We start from the raw sequence: 22,653 nt of genomic DNA, 5'->3' as shown, positions 1-22,653 counted from the left end.
TGGGAATAATTAATCAATGGAATGGCTTGATGCCTCCCAGAGATGTGGGTGCTCCATCACTGGAGATTTTCCAGAAAAGATTGGACAACTGTTGTTGTTCTTTTTTCCCTTGGATGGTATAAGAACTCCTGCCTTGGATAGGAGGTTGGACTAGAAGACTTCCAAGGTCCCTTAAGGCCCAATGATTCTTTTGTGGCTCTTTTTAAAGTTCAATGTTTTACAAAACAATCCCTGTCCACTGAATAGCATACAGAAAGGGTGCGCCTTCCTTCCAATGGTGCCCAACTGAAATAATATTTGAGGGTTGTGATAGAAGAGAAAAGATTCTGTATACATTCAAAGTTCTCCCTAGCTTAAAAGCCTAGTGCCTGCTACAAACTGTTTTGTTTGACTTGGAGAAGTTGTGACTGTCCCTTTTCCTTCACCTGGATCCAGGAAGCCCAAGAAAACTGCCCAGCTTGGCTTTGTTGTTGTTGTTGTTAATTGCAAAGTCATGTCTGATCCATCGCGACTCCATGGACAACGTTCCTCCAGGCCTTCCTGTCCTCTACCATCCTCTGGAGTCCATTGAAGCTCACGCTGACTGCTTCAGGGACTCCATCCAGCCACCTCAATCTCCGTCTTCTTGTTCTTGTTCTTCTTCCTCTTCTTTCTTCTTCTTCTTCCTCCACCTCCTCCCCTTCTCTTTTCTCCTCTTCTCCACTATTCCTTCTCCCTCTCTTTCTCTCTTCACATTCTTTGATTGTTGCTGCTGTTAGTTGCGAAGTCGTGTCCAACCCATCGCGATCCCATGGACAACGTTCCTCCAGGCCTTCCTGTCCTCTACCATCCTCTGGAGTCCATTTAAGCTCACGCCAGCTGCTTCGGAGACTCCATCCAGCCACCTCCTTCTCTGTCTTCTTGTTCTTGTTCTTGTTCTTCTTCCTCTTCTTTCTTCTTCTTCCTCCACCTCCTCCCCTTCTCTTTTCTCCTCTTCTCCACTATTCCTTCTCCCTCTCTTTCTCTCTTCACATTCTTTGATTGTTGTTGTTCTTAGTTGTGAAGTTGTGTCCAACCCATCACGACCCCATGGACAATGTTCCTCCAGGCCTTCCTGTCCTCTACCATCCTCTGCAATCCTTCCAGCCACCTCCTTCTCTGTCGTCCCCTTCTTCTTTTGCCCTCCATCTTTCCCAGCATTAGGATCTTCTCCAGGGAGTCCTTCCTTCTCCTTAGGTGGCCAAAGTACTTGAGTTTCATCTCCAGCTTGACTCTTTCTTTGCCTATTTCGGAAAATATGCTGCCTAATTTTTCTCAGAACTTTTCTTTTCAGGCTTAGAAGGATAGAACAAATGCTGGAAGGCGAACCGAGGGGAAACTGGCTGGTTTTAGGACCCTGTGAAGCAGACTGCTTGCAGAGACTCCTAAAACTTCCCCAGCATTTCTGAGAGCTAGTTGCTTATTCATTCAGAGCAGGAACCAAACCATCCAGCAACTGAGATCCACCAACTTCCTTTGCAAGCAGGCAATGTAAAAAAGAAAAGAAAGGAAGACTCAACACAGAGAAGACCAAAGTCAAGAAAAACTTTTGAGGTTCTTCTCTCTTCTCTTCTCTCTTCCCTCTTCTCTCTCTCTCTCCCTCTCTCTCTCCCTCTCTCTTTCTGTATCTTTCTCTCTCCCCTTTGCTCCGCAGCCTCATTCTTTGCAGGCTTTTCTTTTCCTCCAAGATGAAATTTGCTGAGAACTCCTGGGGCATCTTAGCAGAAGCGAGGAATGGACAGCGTTGAGATCAGCTTGCTAAGGGAAGCGGAGAAGGGGAGAAGCCAGTCCTCACAACTCGGCCCCTGGGCTGTTTCACGGAGCTGTTTTTCCTGCCCTGACAAACATCCACCAAGGTCAACCCTCTTGATCTCAGCCTCATCATGACAGCTCACGGCTTCTGGGACCTCTGGGTATTGATGGGTTCTGCCGCATTTCTGCTGGTCCGCGGACAAAACCCACAACAGGGCAATGCGGACAATGGTCACTGGAGGCAGATGATCCAGTGGGAGAATAACGGAAGGCTGTACAGTCTCCTGAACTCCGGCTCGGAGTACGTCCCGGCGGGCCACGTAAGAGCCGAGAGTAGCGCCAGAGTGATGTTGGCCGATGCCGCCACCAATCAAGGACAACGGACTGCAGGCAACACTCGGCGGCAAGCACCAACCTTACCCATCAGGTCAGGATCTGATACGGTCCGTGGACAAACTAGGCACCCCTTCGGCTTTGGGCAGGTCCCAGAGAACTGGAGAGAAGGAACCGCCGGAGAGAGCAATTCCAACTTCCATCGTCCATGGTCCGCCACTCCTCGTCAGCGGCAGGTGGGCGCTGCATCCTCTTCGTACGTCGCGTTTGGGCAGCTCTACCCGCAGGGCTCCTACCCTCAGCCCCCTTACGCCAACCAGTACGAGACCTACGACCCGCAGGGGGCCCGGGTGTACGATGAGAGCCACAATTACTACCGCACCACTGGGACGTGGGGCGGCGCCGTGGCCGCCGCATCAGCCAGCGCTGGAGTGGTGAACCCGTTTCAACCCAGAGTGAGGTACGAAGAGTATGCAGAAGAGCAGAATCCCTACCAAGCTCAACCTTACGCCCCTGTCCAGGAGAGGCCCTACGTGCCTCCCGCCCAACAGCTCCCGTCTCCAGATGGCTTAGACAGACGGTATTCCCACAGCCTCTACCACGACACTGGAACTAGCTTTGACCAAAATGTCCCAGATTCCTACCCGTCCACTCAGAACCAGGGCCAAGGAGTCCCCCTCGCAGATAACTTGCATGTCCACTCCGGATCACCTGCCAATGCTGGTCCCGGCTACAGCAACGAGCCATGGGCGAGGCAGTATCCTCCCTTCGGGCAGGTTCCCGAAGAGCCTTACGTTCCTGCTCGCAACGTGGAACCTCAGCCTCCTTTCCGGCCCTTAGACCCCCATGGGGTCCCTCGGCCTGAGCCCTACCTTCCTATCCGGAATTCCGAAACTCCCCAGTTGATTCCAGACAACCAAGGAGTCAACCAAGGCCGCGTGAGCGTGGGCAGCGTCTACAGACCAAATCAGAATGGACGCGGTGAGTCTTTGACTGTGGGAAGAGTGTTTGGGTTGTGGTGGGAGAATCTACTGTGAGATTTTGTGGCCAACCCCAAATCGGAGCACCTTAGGTTTCACGTCTTAGAGGGACATGGTTGCTCAGTGGCTAAGATGCTAAGCTTGTCGATCAGAAAGGTCGGCAGTTTGACGGTTCGAATCCCTAGCGCCGCATAGCGGAGTGAGCTCCCGTGACTTGTCCCAGCTTCTGCCAACCCAGCAGTTCGAAAGCAGGTAAAAATGCAAGTAGAAAAATAGGTACCCCCTTTGGTGGGAAGGGAACAGCGTTCCGTGCGCCTTTGGCATTTTAGTCATGCCGGCAGCTCAACGGTTCGAATCCCTAGCGCTGCGTAAAGGAGTGAGCGCCCGTTCCTTGTGCCAGCTTCTGCCAACCTAGCAGTTCGAAAACACGTAAAAATGCAAGTAGAAAAATAGGGGCCACCTTTGGTGGGAAGTTAGTAGCATTCCGTGCGCCTTCGGCTTTGAGTCATGCCAGCCACATGACCACGGAGATGTCTTCGGACAGCACTGGCTCTTCGGCTTTGAAACGGAGATGAGCACTGCTCCCTAGAGTCGGGAACGACTAGCATGTGCGAGGGGAAACTTTACCTTTAGGTTCCTTAGCATTCTTTTGGGGTTAAGAGAACCCAAATGGGTGTTTTCAATACCAGAACAATGACGATCAAAAGAATCACCATCATCATCATTTTAGCCATTGTCTATTTGCTGTAGGATGAAGGCCTCTTCAGCATATTTCTAACCCAAACGGTCCTGAGCTTTCTTTGGCTAATTGGGCCCAAAATACTTGCTGATATCTTCGATCCATCTTGTTTTAAAATCTCTTTTCTTTTGTGGGTGCTTTTGACTTACTGGGATCTCTTCTATGACTGCAGGTTTACCTGCCCTCAGTTCTTCTTGCTAGGCGACTAACCTCCTTCCATTTCAATTATTTTACTCCCAAGATGGTATCGTATACTTTCATTTCTTCTCTAATCCATGTGAAGGTCTCTCTGTCTTGTCTTGTGATGCTGGGCATGTATCTTTCGCTTGCTCTTTTTTGGTTACCACGATGTAAAAAAGATGGTGGAGACTCTAGAAAGAGTGCAGAGAAGAGCAACAAAGAGGATTAGGGGACTGGAGGTTAAAACAGATGAAGAACGGTTGCAGGGTATGTCTAGAGTTAATGAAAAGAAGGACCAAGGGAGACATGATAGCAATCTTCCAAAATCTCAGGGGCTTCCCCAAAGAAGAGGGAGTCAAGCTATTCTCCAAGGCACCTGAGGGTAGAACAAGAAGCGATGGGTGGAAACTCATCAAGGAGAGAAGCAACTAAGGAGAAATTTCCTGACAATAATTAAGCAGTGGGACAACTTGCCTCCAGATGTTGTGATTGCTCCAACGTTGGAAGTTTTTAAGAAGAGGTTGGACAACCATTTGTCTGAAATGGTGTAAAGTCTCCTGCCTGAGCAGGGGGTTGGACTAGAAGACCTCCAAGGTCTTTTCCAACAATGTAATTCTATTGTATTCTACTCTTGGCTCCATGCGTAGCTTCTGCATCGATTGTGAGGTTGTGATTGTGAGCTCAGAAGAAGATACCATCATAACTAGGAGTTGGTGCCAGAACATCAAAATTATCTCAGGCAGTGCTCCTTAGAAGATCCATCACAATCTATTGTGATTTCTTTCAGTCTCATGTCCACATGAACCTCTGTGGTTTTTATCTATAACATCTGTAAGATGCATGATATTGAAGCTTGAAGCTTACTTCATATCTTATCATATCTGAGATAGTCACCATCATTATCTCACAGTTGGAGTCTCCTAGCAGAGCTCCTATAGATATCAATCTGCCCAATATGTGTTCTCTCCACCAAGAGAACGCATCTTTTTCTGTTTCCTTATTTCAATAAGCTTTGCATTTAAGTCTCCTTCCGTTTCCTCAGCGGCCAACACAATCCTCAAGATTTATAGCGGGGCCACCTTCCCAGGGCAGACGTTTTCCAAAATCTTCCCAGTACCGTCCTAGTTGTAGATGGATTCCCCCACGCTAGCCCAAAGTTTCAGGACTGTGAAGAGTGAGTAAAGTTGAGTAGATCCGATTCGTGGTGTGAGCCACGAACGTTCTTCACAATCTCATATTCTCCTGAAACGTTCCCTTTATGAATTGTGGGCCTTGTTGGGACGAAGACGCTAAACTACAGGTGTGGAACATAAGGTCCACAGTGGTCCCTCAAGTTCTCACACCTCTCAATCATGCACCAACCTCCTGCTTTGTCCAGTAATGCATTCCTTGCCCATGGTTCTCCAGATGTCCTCCGGTAAGGCATAACAAACTAATCAAGGAGAGAAGCAACCTAGAACTAAGGAGAAATTTCCTGACAGTGAGAACCATTAATCAGTGGAACGACTTGCCTCCAGAAGTTGTGAATGCTCCAACACTGGAAGTTTTGAAGAAGAGATTGATAGCAATAGCAATAGCAGTTAGACTTATATACTACTTCATAGGGCTTTCAGCCCCCTCTAAGCGGTTTACAGAGTCAGCATATCGCTCCCAACAACAATCCGGGTCCTCATTTTACCCACCTCGGAAGGATGGAAGGCTGAGTCAACCCTGAGCCGGTGAGATTTGAACAGCCGAACTGCAGAACTGCAGTCAGCTGAAGTAGCCTGCAGTGCTGCATTTAACCACTGCGCCACCTCGGCTCTTTATCAACTATCGATCAATTGATCAGCTGTGGCACGCATGCCAGAGGGGACACACAGTGCCCTCTCTCTGATGGCACGCCAGCACTGTAGCACATACACCCATGCCTCCCGCTGGCCAGCTGGTCTTCGCGTCTCTGCCACACCTGTGTGGCAGAGTGCATGCAGGGAGGCAGGGTGCATGTACTGGTGTGCGTGCATTGCATTGGGGGGGGGGGGGTTCAAGGCATGAATTTGCACACAAGGGCACAGGCTTTCAGCACTCGGTCCGGGAAAGGTTAGGCATCATTGGTATAGGCTCTGCTCCTTGAGCAGAGAATTGGACTACCGTATTTCCTCAAAAATAAGGCAGGGTCTTATTTTCTTTTGAACTCCCCCCCCCCAAAAAAAATAAGCACTTGGCCTTATTTTCTGGGAGGTCTTATTATTTTTGAGGTGCAAGAAGTGGCAAGCATGGTCACTTCATGGCAGCTGCTGTGTTGCAATTTGTTTGGGGAGGGCTTCTTGTAGCACATGCACTCAAAAGCCCAATTGGGTTTATTATCGGGGAGGTCTTATTTTCAGGGAAACAGGATAGAAGACCTCCAAGTTGTATGATGTGTTCTGTTCAGTGGTTCAGTTCACTCCCCTTTTTCTTGGATGGCTTTCAGATCTGGCCCCCATTTCCCCCCCATCTCCACCCACCTACCTCCATACCCTTCCTACCCAGCTGGTGCCCCTTTGCATGTTTTTTAGCCCCGGTTCTCACCCACTATGCTTCTTCTCCCCACCCCAGTGATGTTCTCCCATTTTGCTGCTGGGTCAAAGTTGCAGACACGACGTTCGGTCAGTACCAAAAGTTTTTAAAAGTTGTTTTGTTGTCATTAAAAAGCTTTTTTTTTTCCCCCATCAACCCAGAATACAATAACACCATGGTGGGAGTGACAGTTTCAGTATTCTGGCGCCCTCTACTGACAAATAAAAACATTGCACGTTTTCTTAGTTTGACTGTTATTCCCACCAATAATAGCCCCTTTTTGAGGGAGATGATTGATAGAAGAGAGAGAGAGAGAGGAAGGCAGGCAGGCAGATGTAGATTAGGTAGATGATATAGATGATAGATAGATAGATAGATAGATAGATAGATAGATAGATAGATAGATAGATAGATAGATAGATAGATAGAGAGATAGAGAGATAGAGAGATAGAGATAGAGATAGAGATAGAGATAGAGATAGAGATAGAGATAGAGATAGAGATAGAGATAGAGATAGAGATAGAGATAGAGATAGAGATAGAGATAGAGATAGAGATAGAGATAGATAGACAGACAGACAGACAGACAGACAGATGATGGATGGACGGACAGATAGACAGACAGGCAGATGAACGGACGGACAGAGGGAGGGAGATTGGGAGAGAGAGAGATAAATGATAGAGAAGAAAGAAAGGACAGAGAAAGAGAGAGAGAAAGAAAGAAAGAAAGAAAGAAAGAAAGAAAGAAGAAAAAAGAAAGAAGAAAAAAAAGAAAAAAGAGAAAAGAAAAAGAAAGGAGGGAGGGAAATTTTTAAAAGACTCGGAATGCAAAAAAAAACCAGAATAAAAACTATTAAATGTAAGGTCACCTGAAATGTCACTTCCCATTTTTGGCCCTAGGCCCATCTCCTTCCTGGAAGAAAACCTGCTCCGGTTTTCAGAAAGGACACCATTACGTTCCCCCCTCTCTCCTCCTTTTAAAATTTCCCGGGCTCCAATCATGTCACTAAAAGAATCAGAAAGCTAAAACTAAAGCCATGGCACGGTTTGCAGACTGTGGCTTGCAAATAAAACTGTGATTTGTAGCTTAGCATAAAGGGGTGAATCAGGCTCCCTGCTTTGTTCCACTTTTGATTAAATCAATGGGTGAAACTTCCCCTAAGCGCGTGGTCTGAGACAAAGAGGGCCTTGGATAAGCAATCTATAGCTGTTGTGGCCTGCCAGCACAGCTGGCAGCAGATTCGGACAGTGAGGAGGTTTCGGGAGGAGCCTGGGCCAGTCCTGGAGTCTGGGGAAGGCTCGGACGAGGGCTCTGCATCGGAGGCAGAGACGAGGATGAGGCCGTCTGGCAGTGATCAGGTGCCTACGAAGCTAGACCGCAGTGAGGCAGAGGAACAGCTGGAGCCTGTTCCCAGTGTGCGCATGGGCAGAGTTGCAACTCAGAAATCAGGGTCGACTTGGGAGTAAAGCCACAGGTGGAAGGTGATTGGCCCCTCCCATAAGACATAAAAGAGGAGCGAAAGGGGAGGGGGCTTTTGCAGGAAACCATTCGTTCATTCAGTCATTAGATTCACTTCAGGAGTGTGAAGATCTGTCCGTGAATCTCAGAGTCTCTGTGCCCAGCGAATCTCAGAGACTCTGTGTCTTGAGCCGAGGTGGCGCAGTGGTTAGGGTGCAGTACTGCAGGCCACTTCAGCTGGCTGTTATCTGCAGTTCAGCGGTTCTAATCTCACCAGCTCAAGGTTGACTTAGCCTTCCATCCTTCCGAGGCGGGTGAAATGAGGACCCAGACTGTGAGGGCGATATGCTGACTCTGTAAACCACTTAGAGAGGGCTGAAAGCCCAATGAAGCGGTATATAAGTCTAACTGCTATTGCTATTGCTATAGCCTTTCCTTGCACCGCACCTCATTTGGGAAATATTGACATGGCAGCTTTCCAAGCTAGATAAGGTCTGTGGTCATGAATATTCCTTTGAAAGACTGTTTGCCAGGCCTTGGCTGAATGTGAATGAAGGGGAATAGTAATAAGGATACAAACCTGTTGGTTTTAATAGAAACATTTGTTTTCTGCAACACATATATTATGCCTTGTATTTGTAACGTATATGCTTGCATGCTGTAAGTGCCTTTTCTTCCCTGCAACTGACTCCCTGGGGCAACGTTATTAGAGTCTGTAGAATATCTGGCAAATGTCAAAACATTTGTGATCCTTGCCATTTCAACTCTTACCAATCTGCAATCTATGAGCATAGAACTTATCCCGGAATGGAGCTGTAAAGAGCTGTAAAACTGACACCTTTGATATGTCCTCCTTCTGCCTAAGAACATATCTCGCCTTTGATCTGTGCCCTTCAAAACAGGGGGCCAAATGTTGCAGAGATTAAACTGATTTTGCATTTAATAACCGCAGCTAGACTGCTGGTGGCGCAATACTGGAAGAAGGAAGACTTGCCTACTATTCAAGAATGGACATTGAAAGTAACAAACCTAGCAGAGCTGGCTAAAATATGAGCATATCTCAAGGACCACTCAAACGAGAGATATAAACTGGAGTGGAGAAGATGGATTGACTATACTCAAAATAAATATGGGACTAAGAAATTCCAGATAGTTTATGACTGAAGAAACAAGGAATGCTATATAATCTGTTTAGAGCTAGCCTAGCAAGGAGTTGAAGCTCAAATGAAAGATATTAACTTTTTAAAAAGTTTATTTTAGAATGTTTTTGTTAAAGATTTATACCCGGTATTGGTTCTGGGAAGTCGGGGGGGGGGAGTTGGGGGAGAGGTTCGGGGGGAGAGGGAGAGGGAAGTAAATATTTGTAAAAGTTTTTTTTTTCAAAATTCTCAATAAAAAAAACAGGGGGCCAAATGGCCCATCGTGGGAAAGAGATAAGGCTGATTTGATTTGATTTGATTTGATTACATTTATATGCCGCCCTTTTCCCCAAGGGGACTCAGGGCGGCTCACAATTCAAATCAGGGGAAGGGGGTACAGACAAAAAATAAAACGGAACATAACAATACATAATTTAAAAAACACACAGCAGTCATACCATTCGAGACGGGGGGGGGGCAACAGCTCTTTAGCCCCAGGCCTGTCGGAACAGCCAAGTTTTAAGGGCTTTGCGGAAGGCCTGGAGGGTGGTGAGGGTTCGAATCTCCACGGGGAGTTCGTTCCAGAGGGTCGGAGCAGCCACAGAGAAGGCTCTCCTCCGGGTAGTCGCCAGTTGGCATTGGCCGGCGGATGGAATTCGGAGGAGGCCTAATCTGTGGGATCTAATCGGTCTAGTGGAGGTAATTGGCAGAAGGCTAGTGATGTATAATAAGGAGCTACACCTTCTCTGAAGGATAATTCTTCCCTGCATATTCTTAGGGTATGTTGGGAAAGACTGACCATCAAGTCTTTAAACTCTGGTCAAAGATTAAATGCTGATTGTTAGTCAAGCCTCCCTTTAAGATTCTCTCGGGCTCATTGTGACTTGGATGTGTTCTCAAACTTCTATGGGTCTCAAGCTATTCTCAAACCTTAACATGAATGAGAAGAATTCATTTAATAAAGGGGTTTTTTTTTTGCCAGGGGGCCAGGAATCTGCTTCGTGCTTTTAGGGGGGGGAGCCTAGATCAGAACAATGGCTTTTTAAGCCCACTCACTCTTTCCCCTAAGCCTCCCCATCTCCCCAGCTGACCAAATGACCAACAGATGCTAACTGCCTGCATTGGCTCCATCCAGATGCCTCTGATTAGATTTATTTCCCCTGCATTCCTGTATATGTACAACGGTCACTTAGCAACGGCTCCTCTTAACATTCCTGCCTCAGTGTCCCACTGGGAGGTGTGTGTTTTTTTTCCATGCCTGAGTAGGCGTTGGCGTGATTGCAAGTCCTCCGTTATGCTTTCCACTTACTAAACCCAGGCTTGGTTGGCGGGGAGGAAGGAGGGGGGCACGTTTGTGAAATAACCTGCAATTCTCCAGCATTCCTGATACACAGAAACCCACCCACCCAGTGGTGGGTTTCAAAAAATTTTGGAACCTACTCTGTGGGTGTGGCCTCCTTTGTGGGAGTGGCTTGCCACCCATGTGACCGGATGGGAGTGGCTTGCCGCCCACGTGAACGGATATGAAGATGCCGACGACACTTGTCAGAACCACCTTAAATGACCTCACACACAGCACTGGCATGCATAAGAATAGGATGTAAACTTGTTTTTTGAAAAGGCATCTTTGGTTTGCATTAAAACACACAAACCAAACACACGCAATGTTCTGATTGCACCACAAACGCAGTAGTCATCCTTACCTTTCACAGAGGCACTGAGTTTTATAAATAGGAGCATGATAGTGTAGAATAATCATATCCAAGGACCAGTGGTGGGTTTCAAAAAATTGTTGGAATCTCTTCTGTAGGTGTGGCCGGCTTTCCGGGTCCACTGGTGGAACCTCTTCTAACCGGTTCGGTAGATTTGACGAACCGGTTCTACCAAATAGGTGCGAACTGTTAGGAACCCTGCTTTAATGCCGTTGAAACCTGGTTGAAGACTGAATCTTAAAAAAGGAAACATGCATTGCAACTGGGAAAACCACGTTGATTCTATGCTGTGGTTTCTATGCTTCAAGTGATCGTCCACTAGATCACTTCCAGCACCCTGATTCCGTCTTCTAAGATTCAGCTCATCTAGTTGTGATCATTCATCTACCTAAGACCCTTACGGAAGAAATCTCGGGGGCTTCAGGAAGAAGTCTCCCTTTGGATTATTATTGATATTTTGGCGGCGACAACTCTGTACTCAAACCAACCCAAAATGGGTTTTTCCCCCTCCCTTCCCAACCTTCCCCCCTAATCCTTCTTTGACTTGTCTCAAAGTAAGGCTCCCTTGGGCCTGACATCAGCAGAAGGCATCAATTGACAGAGACAGGAAACAAGAGCTAAACTGGTGACGTGATTCCTTCCACGGAGACCGGTCAGGAAAAACAAGGCGGCATTGTTCTTTTTTTTTTTGCTTGTGGAAAAACCAGTCGGGGGAGCCCCGCGGGGCGCTTGTCAAAACCCACAGCAGAGTTTTTGGGATGCACCTTGACTAATCTCATTGACATGCTGGCTCGGTTCCTTTTTGCACCGAGTCTCTTCAGAGATATGTTGGGGGAGGGAATGGGGGAGAGAGAGAGAATAAAGTGTCTTGTCAGCATCTCTTCATGCCTTGCTAGGGCCTCTCTTAAGGAGACAGGAGTCAGCCCTTTGGAGGAGGGGGGGGTGTATCTTGATGTGCTTTGAGGAAGGACATCTGAAAGTACAGAGAAGGACCGAAAAGTGAGGAATGGGAAGCTTTAAAATTTGGTTGCATCCAGTTTTGGTGGCCTCTATCTATCTCTATCGCTATATCATCATCTATCTATATCTATCTATCTCTATATCATCTATCTCTCTATCTCTTATCTATCTATCTATCTCTCTATCTCTCTATCTCTATCTATCTATATCTATCTCTATCTATCTCTATCTCTATATCATCTATTTCTATCTCTATCTATCTATCTATCATCTATCTATCATCTATCTATCTATATCTATCTATCTATCTATCTATCTATCTATCTATCTCTATCTCTATCTCTATCTCTATCTCTATCTCTATATCTATATCTATATCTATATCTATATCTATATCTATATCTATATCTATACCTATACCTATACCTATATCTCTATCTATCTATCTCTATCTATCTCTATCTCTATATCATCTATGTATCTCTATCTATCTATCTTTATCACTATATCATCTATCTATCTATATCTATCTATATCTACTGTATATCTATCTATCTATCTATCTATCTATCTCTATATATGTGTGTGTGTGTGTGTGTTTATTTGTGCTGATAAATAGAATGGAAGCAGTTAGCTTCTTCCCATAATTGGGGCATACCAGGGGTTGTGACTTTAAATATATATATATATATATGTGTGTGTGTGTGTGTGTGTGTGTGTGTGTGTGTGTATGTGTATGTGTATGTGTGTGTGTATGTGTGTGTGTATGTGTGTGTGTATGTGTGTGTATGTGTGTGTATGTGTGTGTATGTGTGTGTATGTGTGTGTATGTGTGTGTATATATGTATATATGTATATATATATATATATATATATATATATATATATATATATATATATATATATATATATATATATATATATATATATATATATATATATATATATATGTAGGTCTCTAGTTGTTCGGGTTTTCTCCCGCGTAGAATTGGATATGTCTTTGCGACGTTTCGACGAAGTCACATTCGTCATCTTCAGGCTGCTGCTGACTACTTCAGGTTTGGTGTTTTCCTGAAGTAGTCAGCAGCAGCCTGAAGATGACGAATGTGACTTCGTCGAAACGTCGCAAAGACATATCCAATTCTACGCGGGAGAAAACCCGAACAACTAGAGACCTACATAGTAACACCCGCGAAAACCTCAGAAAACATATATATATATATATATATATATATATATATATATATATATATATATATATATATATATATATATATATATATATATATATATATATATATATATATATATATATATATATATATGATCTCTATGTATCTCTATCAATAGGTAGGTAGGTAGGTAGGTAGGTAGGTAGGTAGGTAGGTAGGTAGGTAGGTAGATAGATAGATAGATAGATAGATAGATAGATAGATAGATAGATAGATAGATAGATAGATAGATAGATAGATAGATATGGCTGTCCTTGTGTGTGTATGTTCCAGCATAACTCTGGAACACCTCGAGCAATTTCAACCAAACTTGGTACACAGATTACTTACTCTCCCGAAACAAATACGGTGGGGGGTTAGACATTCTACTCCCCCTCCCCACCTGAAAAGAACTCTGTTCCAACTGCCACTTGGGCGTGGTCAGCACGTGACTCATCCGGCCTGCAGGCTGGGAGTTTAGACATTCTACTCCCCCACACCTGAAAAACACTCTGATGCTAAGGAGTTAGACTGAGGGAAAGAAGGGGATAAGATGGGAGAGGCCTCTGTAGGCTAAGCCTGAGGGGGGAGAAGGGGAGAGGGGAGGGCAATCGTAACTACTCATTTATTTTCAAGCTGCTAAGTGTCGATTTATCAAGCCTGATCATGCAGTTTCATAGCGGAGCATGGGTATTCAGCTAGTAACTTAATAAAAATGTTAACCGTTAAAGATTTGCAGGTAAGAGGGACGAGAACTTAGAAAGTCAGATCAGTAAAACCCTGTTGGACTTCGATTGAATTCTGATGTCTCCTCGTCAAGTTTTGCATCCTACGTTTCTAAGCTCCTCCCAATCCTTGCTTCCCTCCCTAGGGCTCCCTGATCTTGTGCCGGATCCAAATTATGTCCAAGCATCCACTTACGTTCAGAGAGCTCACCTCTACTCACTCCGTTGCGCAGCTGAAGAGAAGTGTCTCGCAAGGTAACCCTCTCTCCATGTTCTCTTCTTTGCTTAATTGTTCATTCATTCATTTGTTTGTTTGTTTGTTTGTTTGTCCAACCTGCATGGCCAAGCAAGACACAGCATCATTGGGTTGTAGACCAACCAATTAGGAGCGATTTTTATAAGAAAGAAAAAAATCAAACTGGCCACGCTAACCAATAAGTTATCATGGATATATTATCTATCATTCTATCCAGCCCACTATCATTCTGTCTTTTATCTGTCATCTCTCATCTATATTTCCAGATTTTATTTTATCATTTTAGCTATAATTCTATTGAGCTATTTCACTGTCAGGCCATCTATCATTCCAGATCTTTCATTCTAGCTTTCATTCTATTGATCTATTTATTTATCTATCCTCTCTCATCTCTCATTCCAGATTTTATCTATCATTCTAGCTATAATTTTATTGATCTATTTATTTATCCTCTGTCATCTATATTTCCAGATTTTATTTATCATTCTAGCTTTAATTCTATTGATCTATTTATCTATCCTCTCTCATCTATCATTCCTGATTTTATCTATCATTCTAGCTATAATTCTATTGACCTATTTATTTATCTATCCTCCGTCATCTATATTTCCAGATTTTATTTTATCGTTTTAGCTCTAATTCTATTGAACTATTTATCTATCATGCCATCTATCATTCCATATCTTTAGCTTTCTAGCTATAATTTTATTGATCTATTTATTTATCCTCTGTCATCTATCATTCCTGATTTATCTATCATTCTAGCTACAATTCTATCGAGTTATTTATCTATCATTCCAGATCTTTATCATTCTAGCTATAATTCTATTGATCTTTTTTGTCATCTATCATTCCAGATTTTATCTATCATTCTAGCTATAATTTTATTGATCTATTTATTTATCCTCTGTCATCTATATTTCCAGATTTTATTTATCATTCTAGCTATAATTCTATTGAACTATTTATCTATCATGCCATCTATCATTCCAGATCTTTATCATTCCAGCTTTAATTCTATTGATCTATTTATTTATCTATCCTCTCTCATCTATATTTCCAGATCTTCATCTATCATTCTAGCTATAATTCCATTGAACCATCATTCCATCTACCCTGAAAAAAGTGACTTACGATTGTTTTTCCACACTTATGAGCATTGCACCATTCGCAAGGTCACACGATCAAAATCCAGATATTTGGAAACTGAATCGGCAATTAGAATGGATCGTGATCATGATGATGGGATCCCGTGATTCCCTTTTGTAACCTTCTGGTGAGCCAAGTCAATTGGGGAAGCCGTATTCACTTAACAACCATGTCACTACCTGTTGTGACTCAGCAGAAGTCTCCTGTGAGTCTTTTCGGGATGCAAGTTTAACAATGCAGCTGGGGCTCGTTAGTGGCATCTTTTGGTGATAAAAGGACGGGGGGAATAAAAGTTCAGATATGGCAAAGTTTACTCTTAATTTTGAAGTCAGTTGACAAGTGCCAACAAAACCGAGAAACAATGGAGAGGTTTCACTGTCAGAAACACAGAGGAAATGCTGAACTTGAAGATAGAATGGGGGAAGGAACTTCCTAAAAAGAAGCCAAAATAAAAGAGAGGGTAGGAAACCCATACAGGGCGGAGCAAGGTTGGCAGCCCTTAATAAACATGTTGAATATATTTCCTTGCTTTAAAAAGGCAAAACGAAACTGGGAACTTATCCAAGCCACATCGACTGGCCTCCAAGTGTAGATTACCAACTGGCCAAAACGATAATTTATTTTAAAAGGGGGAAAAAATTGCTCAGACTCTTCAATTCCGTTAAGCCGGGATTTAATTGAAGGAAGATTGGACAGCCCGTTCAAGAAGGCCCTTAAATGGAATTTTAAGTAAGGAACGCTGAGAAAGAGCTCAAAAAGATATTATTTACATGGATTTTAAAAGCTGCGTTTTCACCGAGATGGAAGTAGTTTGCACAGAGTTTAAATTTTGGCGACTTGAAGAACCTTGTGGACTTCAACTCCCAGAATCCACAGGTTTTCTGGCTGGCTGGGGAATTCTGGGAGTTGAAGTTCACAAGGTCTTCAAGTCGCCATGCCTGGACATCCTTGGTTTAAACCTGGATGATTGCATCTGATGAAGCAGTCATCAGATGCCGTCGGTTCAGACAAAAACTTCTCCCTTTTAATGAAACATCTTAAGCTAAAAATGGGTGCCGAGACTCGTGATTTGTGACATCCATAGAGTGACACAATTCTCATCTTGCAATTCACAATTCGCAAGCCAGAGTTTCATACACACACTCAAACACACATCAGTATATGTTGTGTCCCGCCAGCAGAACTGGAAGCAGAGTCGGACAGTGAGGAGGTTGGGGAGGAACATTGACCAGTCCTAGAGGCTGGGGAAAGCTCGGACGAGGGCTCTGTGTCAGAGGCAAAGACGGGGCCGAGGCCGTCTGGTGGTGATCAGGTGCCTACGGAGCTAGACTTCAGTGAGGCAGAGGAACAGCTGGAGCCTGTTCCCAGTGTGCGCATGCGCAGAGCTGCCAGAAGAAAAGAACAGCTCAGAAATCAGGGTCGACATGGGAGTAAAGTCACAGATGGAAGGTGAATGGGCTGAGGTGGCAGGCTGAACCAAGGTAGGGTTTCATGATATTAAGCTTTAACTGTTCATATATAGAAATTGCAAAGTCTGCTTTTAAAACATGGTGCGGTTGACACTGGTTAGAAGGAAGTCTGCACGTGAAATCTGCTGAAATCTGCTGAAGCAATCTATTTTAATCTATCTGCTGGCTTGACTGTAAATCTGTTTGGTAGACGTATATTGTCAGTTCCTCAAAATACGAGCTACTCTGCTCCGTTAGCTGACTATGTATTATAACTTCCTGTAGACATAATATTGCTGTAACTCAAGGGCAAATCTTGAGGGGTGTTTCCAAAACTAACAGATGGCTTTAGCTGAAAGTGATAAACTATATAAGGAAGTCCCTGAATTTCATTCAATGTTCAGGCCTTTGCTATGAACCTGCGCAAATAAACTATTCCTTCCCTGAAGAGCTGGCTTGCGTGTCCTGTTTTTTCTACAACAGGCCCACCCATAAGACATAAAAGAGGAGCAAAAGGGGAGTGGGCTTTTGCAGGAAACAATTCGTTCGTTCAGTCGTTAGATTTGTTAGAATTGATTCAGTTGAGCACCAAAGTTATATTCTTCCTCTCGTATCTCGGTTTCTTTTTCGTCCAGCACGGCTTATACCGCGGAAGCGACCGATTACGACGTCCGGGTGCTACTGCGTTTCCCGCAGCGAGTGAAGAATCAGGGGACAGCGGACTTCCTGCCCAACCGAGCCCGTCATACTTGGGAATGGCACAGTTGCCATCAGTAAGTGTCCCTTGAACATCAGAAACCGGTGTGTGAAAGTGGTGTGAAAGTGTGCAACGGCCTGGTTGAATTCACCCAACCAGCTTAACCAAGATTGTTCACCACCCAGCGACTGCATTCCCACCCAACACTAAAACTGGTTAATTGCAAAATTGCTTGTTTTGGGATGTTTAAGCCTAATGAGTGAACCCTTCCCCAGTTGGTCTGCAAGGTTGAGAGTTCAACGGTTTCTACACATCCAGAAAACATGTAATCTTGGGTCAGGTCTGAACCGAGAAAGACACATGGCGATTCTTCCAAACTGAGTTGTTTATTGTTTCGACAAAAGATCGACAAAAATCTTGCCAGACTGAAGACTCTCCTAGATGTTATCTATCATATACTCTGAGAACTATTGAGAAGGAGCTGTCTTCACCCTCTTTCTCTCACACATGATAGCTGCCCTGAGTTGCGTCTTTCTCCTCGGGAATGCACCCTTTTCCTCCTAGGAATCCACCTCCTCACTGCATTCCATCATATCACATGTGGACTTCAAGTCCCAGAATGCCTCAGTCACTGTGTGTGGACTTCAAGTCCCAGAATTCATCAGCCATGCTGTGTGGACTTCAAGTCCCAGAATTCATCAGTCACCATATGTCAGGCCCAAAACCATGAATGACACATGGCAATTTTTCTCAACTGAGTTCTTTAATTTTTGTGCACCTATAGACTTGAATCTTGCCAGGCTGAAGACTTTCCTATCTGCCTCTACAATATGGGACCTATTGAGAAGGAGCTGTCTTCACCCTCTTTCTCACACACCTGATATCTGGGCTGTGTTGTCTCTTCCTCTTCTGGAAATTGGGGGATTACCTTCTCACTACATCCCATCACACCTTGGTACTTGCTATGGTTGACACACCTTCCTTTCTTGTTCATTTGTTCTCTCAGACTAGAGAACAACCAATGCTGACTCTTCATACTAGAAGATTCCTCACCTTAGGAGAGCTTCTAGCTTTTCCCAAAAAAAGACAGCCTTGCAGTGCAGGTCAAAGATGGAAACCAGAGCTTCAGAAATGAGGTGGAAGGCAGACCAACCTTCTGACGGTCATCCATAACATTCACATTCAGAACTTGTTATGAGCGTCTTCCCTTGCAAAAACCTTCCTGTAGTTGACTTTAGTTTCTTCTAAGCCATCATTCTCCATTCTCCAGGCATTATCACAGCATGGATGAGTTCAGCCATTACGACTTGCTGGATGCTTCCACGGGGAAGAAGGTAGCTGAAGGCCATAAAGCTAGCTTCTGTCTGGAAGACACCACCTGTGACTTCGGGAATCTCAAGCGCTATGCCTGCACATCACATACCCAGGTGAGTTTACTTTGGGGCGGGCTCACTTCTCAGAACCCTCAAATTAATGCAGAGAAAGACCATCTTTTAAGAGATTGAGAAATGGGGAAATGCCCTTTTTTGCCATTATTTCTGACTTCCAAGACCTGTGGAAGGTATGATGGCAATATTATGATATTACTAGAGAGTCAAGGATGACACTTTGGACCCAACTCTTTGGGTTTTGAAGGATTAGTGGGGTTACTTAGAGAAGGTGCATTAGAGTTACCTAGGATTAGGCGTTGTCCGAAGACGTCTCCATGGTCATGTGGCCAGCATGACTCAACGCCGAAGGCGCATGAAATGCTGTTACCTTCCCACCAAAGGTGGTTCCTATTTTTCTACCTGCATTTTTTTTCGTGATTTCAAACTTCTAGGTTGGCAGAAGCTGGGACAAGTAACGGGGGCTCACGCCATTACGCGGCGCTAAGGATTCGAACCGCCAAACTGCCAACCTTTCTGATCGACAAGCTCAGTGTTTTAGCCACCGAGCCACCACATCCCTTAATAAAAAGGGTTGTTTGCTGAAAAATCTGAGCAGCCCAATCTTGGGGGGGGGATTTCAGAGCCTGCAAACCCTTCAATATTTATCCAAAATGTGTGTTTGTGTGTGGAGTTGAAGATTGAATTAAGCTGATTAGCAGCTGAAGTCCTATTCTTTGGTTCTATCCTTGATGGAGAAGGATAAGGAAGAAGAAGGAGAGGAAGGAGAAGGAGGTGAAGAGTAGCAGGACAAGGAGAAGAAGGAGAAAGAGAAGGGGGAAGGAGGAGAAAGAGGAGGAGAAAGAGGAGGAGATGTAGAGAAAAAAGAGGTGGAGGGGTGGTGAAAAGGCAGAAGGAGTGGGGGAGAAGGAGTGAAGAGAAGGAGGAGGAGGAGAAGAAGAAGGAGGAGGAGGAGGAAGAGGAGATCTAATTATCTCTGTTTCATGCTTATTTTCCACCAAACATCTTTTCCCAGTCCGACAACTATTGTCTATCAAAATGTCATCAAGATTTGAACCCAAGATTTTTTTAAATTATCCACTTAAAGGTCCAAGCCATGTTTTTCTTTTCTTCCAGGGTCTGAGTCCAGGTTGCTACGACACTTACAATGCTGACATAGATTGCCAGTGGATTGATATCACCGATGTTCAGCCCGGGAATTATATCCTAAAGGTGCACCACAAAATTTTGAACTCCCCCAAATGTTTCTTTCTATACTTTAGGGAAATAAAGATTGTGTTATAGGTGGGAAGTCCAGTTCAAGTGGCTGTTGAAAAAGGGGAGCCTGGGAGTATCGACAATATAGTCAGGCACGTCAAGATGAAAAGACACAACGGGGCTTTCAAACCTCTGCCAGGTTGTGTTGCAACACCCGCCAGACAGAGTTTCAATTACAGCATCGTGGTCACCATCTCAACTTTTTAAATCATACCCTACAACAATGTCTCTCAGGCTCAGCATCTTTAACTTATTGGTTGAGTGGGGAATTCTCAGAGTTGAAGTCCATACATCTTTGTAGTCATTGAGGTTAAAAATGCTGTCCTAGGGACGCCCCCCATGGTGGTGGGCCAAAATACATTGATGAGTGGACCAAGGGACAAAATGAAGTGCCCTTCATATCTAAGAAGATGATTGGTGGGTTGGCTGGTTGATTGGCTGGCTGCTGGCTGGTTGGGTTTTTGGTTGGCTGGTTGGTTGGTTGGTTGGTTGGGTTTTTGGTTGGTTGGTTGGGTTTTGGTTTGGTTGGTTGGTTGGGTTTTGGTTTGGTTGGTTGGTTGGTTGGTTGGTTGGTTGGTTCGGTTTTGGGTTGGTTGGTTGGTTGGGTTTTGGGTTGGTTGGGTTTTGGGTGGGTTGGGTTTTGGGTGGGTTGGGTTTTGGGTGGGTTGGGTTTTGGGTGGGTTGGTTGATTGGATTTTGGGTTGGTTGGGTTTTGGGTTGGTTGGTTGGGTTTTGGGTTGATTGGTTGGGGTTTGGGTTGGTTGGTTGGGTTTTGGGTTGGTTGGTTGGGTTTTGGGTTGGTTGGTTGGGTTTTGGGTTGGTTGGTTGGGTTTTGGGTTTTTGATTGGTTGGTTGGTTGGGTTTTTGGTTGGTTGGGTTTTGAGTTGGTTGGTTGCTTGGGTTTTTGGGTAGTTGGGTTTTTGGTTGGTTGATTGGTTGGTTGGATTTTTGGTTGATTGGTTGGTTGGTTGGTTGGTTGGTTGGTTGGTTGGTTGGTTGGTTGGTTGGTTGGATGGACGGTTGGTTGGTTGGTTGGTTTGTATGGGAATTTTTACCTTCTTCCCAGTTCTGTATCATTGATTTGCTTTCTCACCCTCTCAGGTTCAGGTAAATCCCAAATATATCGTGATGGAATCAGACTTCACCAACAACGTGGTAAGGTGCAACGTTCACTACACCGGGCGCTATGTGGCCACCACAAACTGCAAAATCTCCCAGTAAGTCTCTGGAACAACTTTCTCTTTGGGAGCCTGGAAAGGCTGAGTCCAATTATTTTACAGGATGGTCTAGCATTGAGAGGACCACCATGAGACGCTTCGAAACAAATGTGTCTCCACTGTCCTGGGATCAGAGCTTGGACACTTGAAATCAGGTTCACTGCTAGTGAAGAGACAGGGTTAGTTTGATCCGAGAAAGAACCACCTGTCAAAATGGTGGGACTCTTTATTGGCCTGAAGTCATCTTCTCCCAGAGCAGATGACCTTCGTGAGTAAGATGGATCTCTTTCCTGCCCTTTTCCCTCCCACCCAGTGGTGGGATTCAAATTTTTTACCACCAGTCCTGTGGGCATGGCTTGGTGAGCATGGCATGGCTTGGTGGGCATGGCAGAGGAAGGATACTGCAAAATCTCCATTGCCTCCCCATTCCAGGGGAAGGATACTGCATAATCTGGCTATTCTAGCTATTATTTGGGCCATTTTCAGGCTAGTTTTGGCTTGAAAAATGGCCAAAAAACACCCGAAAAACAACCACTATACATACATAATATTATGTACATAATCATAATGCTCTTTTTTGAACGAACCCATAATCCCTTACGGGGTGGAGCCTAGGTGACTGACTGGAGCTAGCAGAGTGTTTTAATGGCCGGATGCTTTTCCCTGTCGCCAATGCTGAGTTGTAATTGGCAAATACAGTCTCATTGTGCCCCGAGAGAGAAAAATATCTACCTCTACCTGGGCTCGAACCCACAGCCTCTGGATTGTGAGGCAAGAGTTCCACCTGTAGGCCATCGCACCACTCTGAGAGATGCCTGGCCTGATCTGAAAGTAATTCTGCTTGTTTCCTGCATTGGCCTCCGATTTTAGCCTTCCCTCTCTTGGTGTCTCCTTCGCAGGTCTTGATTTCAACCAGGATGGGAGCAGATCTTCCACCACCTCGCGTCCTCGTCCTCTCGTCTCCTGCAGAAAGCCTCGCGCAAGGTGTAGCCCACCTGGGAGGGACTGGCCTCATCGCACCTGGGGGAGGGGGCTCTATACAGAAATGGGAATTCTTCCACAGCTTCTTCTTCTTCTTCTTCTTTTTTGAGACTATGTTAAAATGAAAATGTGTCACTTTAATAATACTTTTTATAAATACTTTTGTTCTGAATCTCGGCTGGTTGGTGTGTTTCCCAAATGCAGAAGGCAGCTCATTCGCAGGCCTGTGGATCGGGGGTGGGTGGGGAGGTGGGGTGGGGAAGAAGAGATCCAGAAGATAAGCTAAGGTGTAAATGCAGGTCCAGATAGTCCTCGGCTTACAACGGTCCGTTTCGTGACCATTCAAAGCATTGCAAAAAGCCATTTTTTTTCCCAGACTTGCAGTCGTTCCCGCATCCCCACGGCCTCAAAATCCGGAGGCATGGCAACTGACTCGCATTGATGACCGTTGTTGTGTCCTGGGGGTGTGTGTGACGTGGTTCCCTTGGGTGACCTTCGAGGTTCGAGGTTCATT

The 22,653-nt window shown here is 44.9% G+C and overlaps 1 protein-coding gene across 1 annotated transcript; it reads left to right on the top strand.

Annotated features, from left to right (window-relative positions):
* Positions 1-890: 890 nt before the first annotated feature.
* Positions 891-22,311, top strand: LOXL1 (lysyl oxidase like 1). Its single transcript, XM_087704071.1, has 7 exons — positions 891-3,084; positions 13,893-14,001; positions 17,235-17,372; positions 18,567-18,723; positions 19,801-19,896; positions 21,043-21,158; positions 22,058-22,311. Exons 1-7 carry the CDS (start codon positions 1,902-1,904, stop codon positions 22,062-22,064), a joined length of 1,806 nt encoding a protein of 601 aa, XP_087560197.1. The 5' UTR covers positions 891-1,901; the 3' UTR covers positions 22,065-22,311.
* Positions 22,312-22,653: the final 342 nt, after the last annotated feature.

Source organism: Thamnophis sirtalis, unplaced genomic scaffold (genome assembly GCF_051295495.1).
Source record: "Thamnophis sirtalis isolate CommonGarterSnake01/CBP01778 unplaced genomic scaffold, rThaSir2_p1.2 scaffold_2, whole genome shotgun sequence".
Taxonomy (NCBI): Eukaryota; Metazoa; Chordata; class Lepidosauria; order Squamata; family Natricidae; genus Thamnophis; species Thamnophis sirtalis.
The sequence above is the reverse complement of the archived record's forward strand: the minus strand, read 5'-3'. Positions and strand labels throughout refer to the sequence as shown.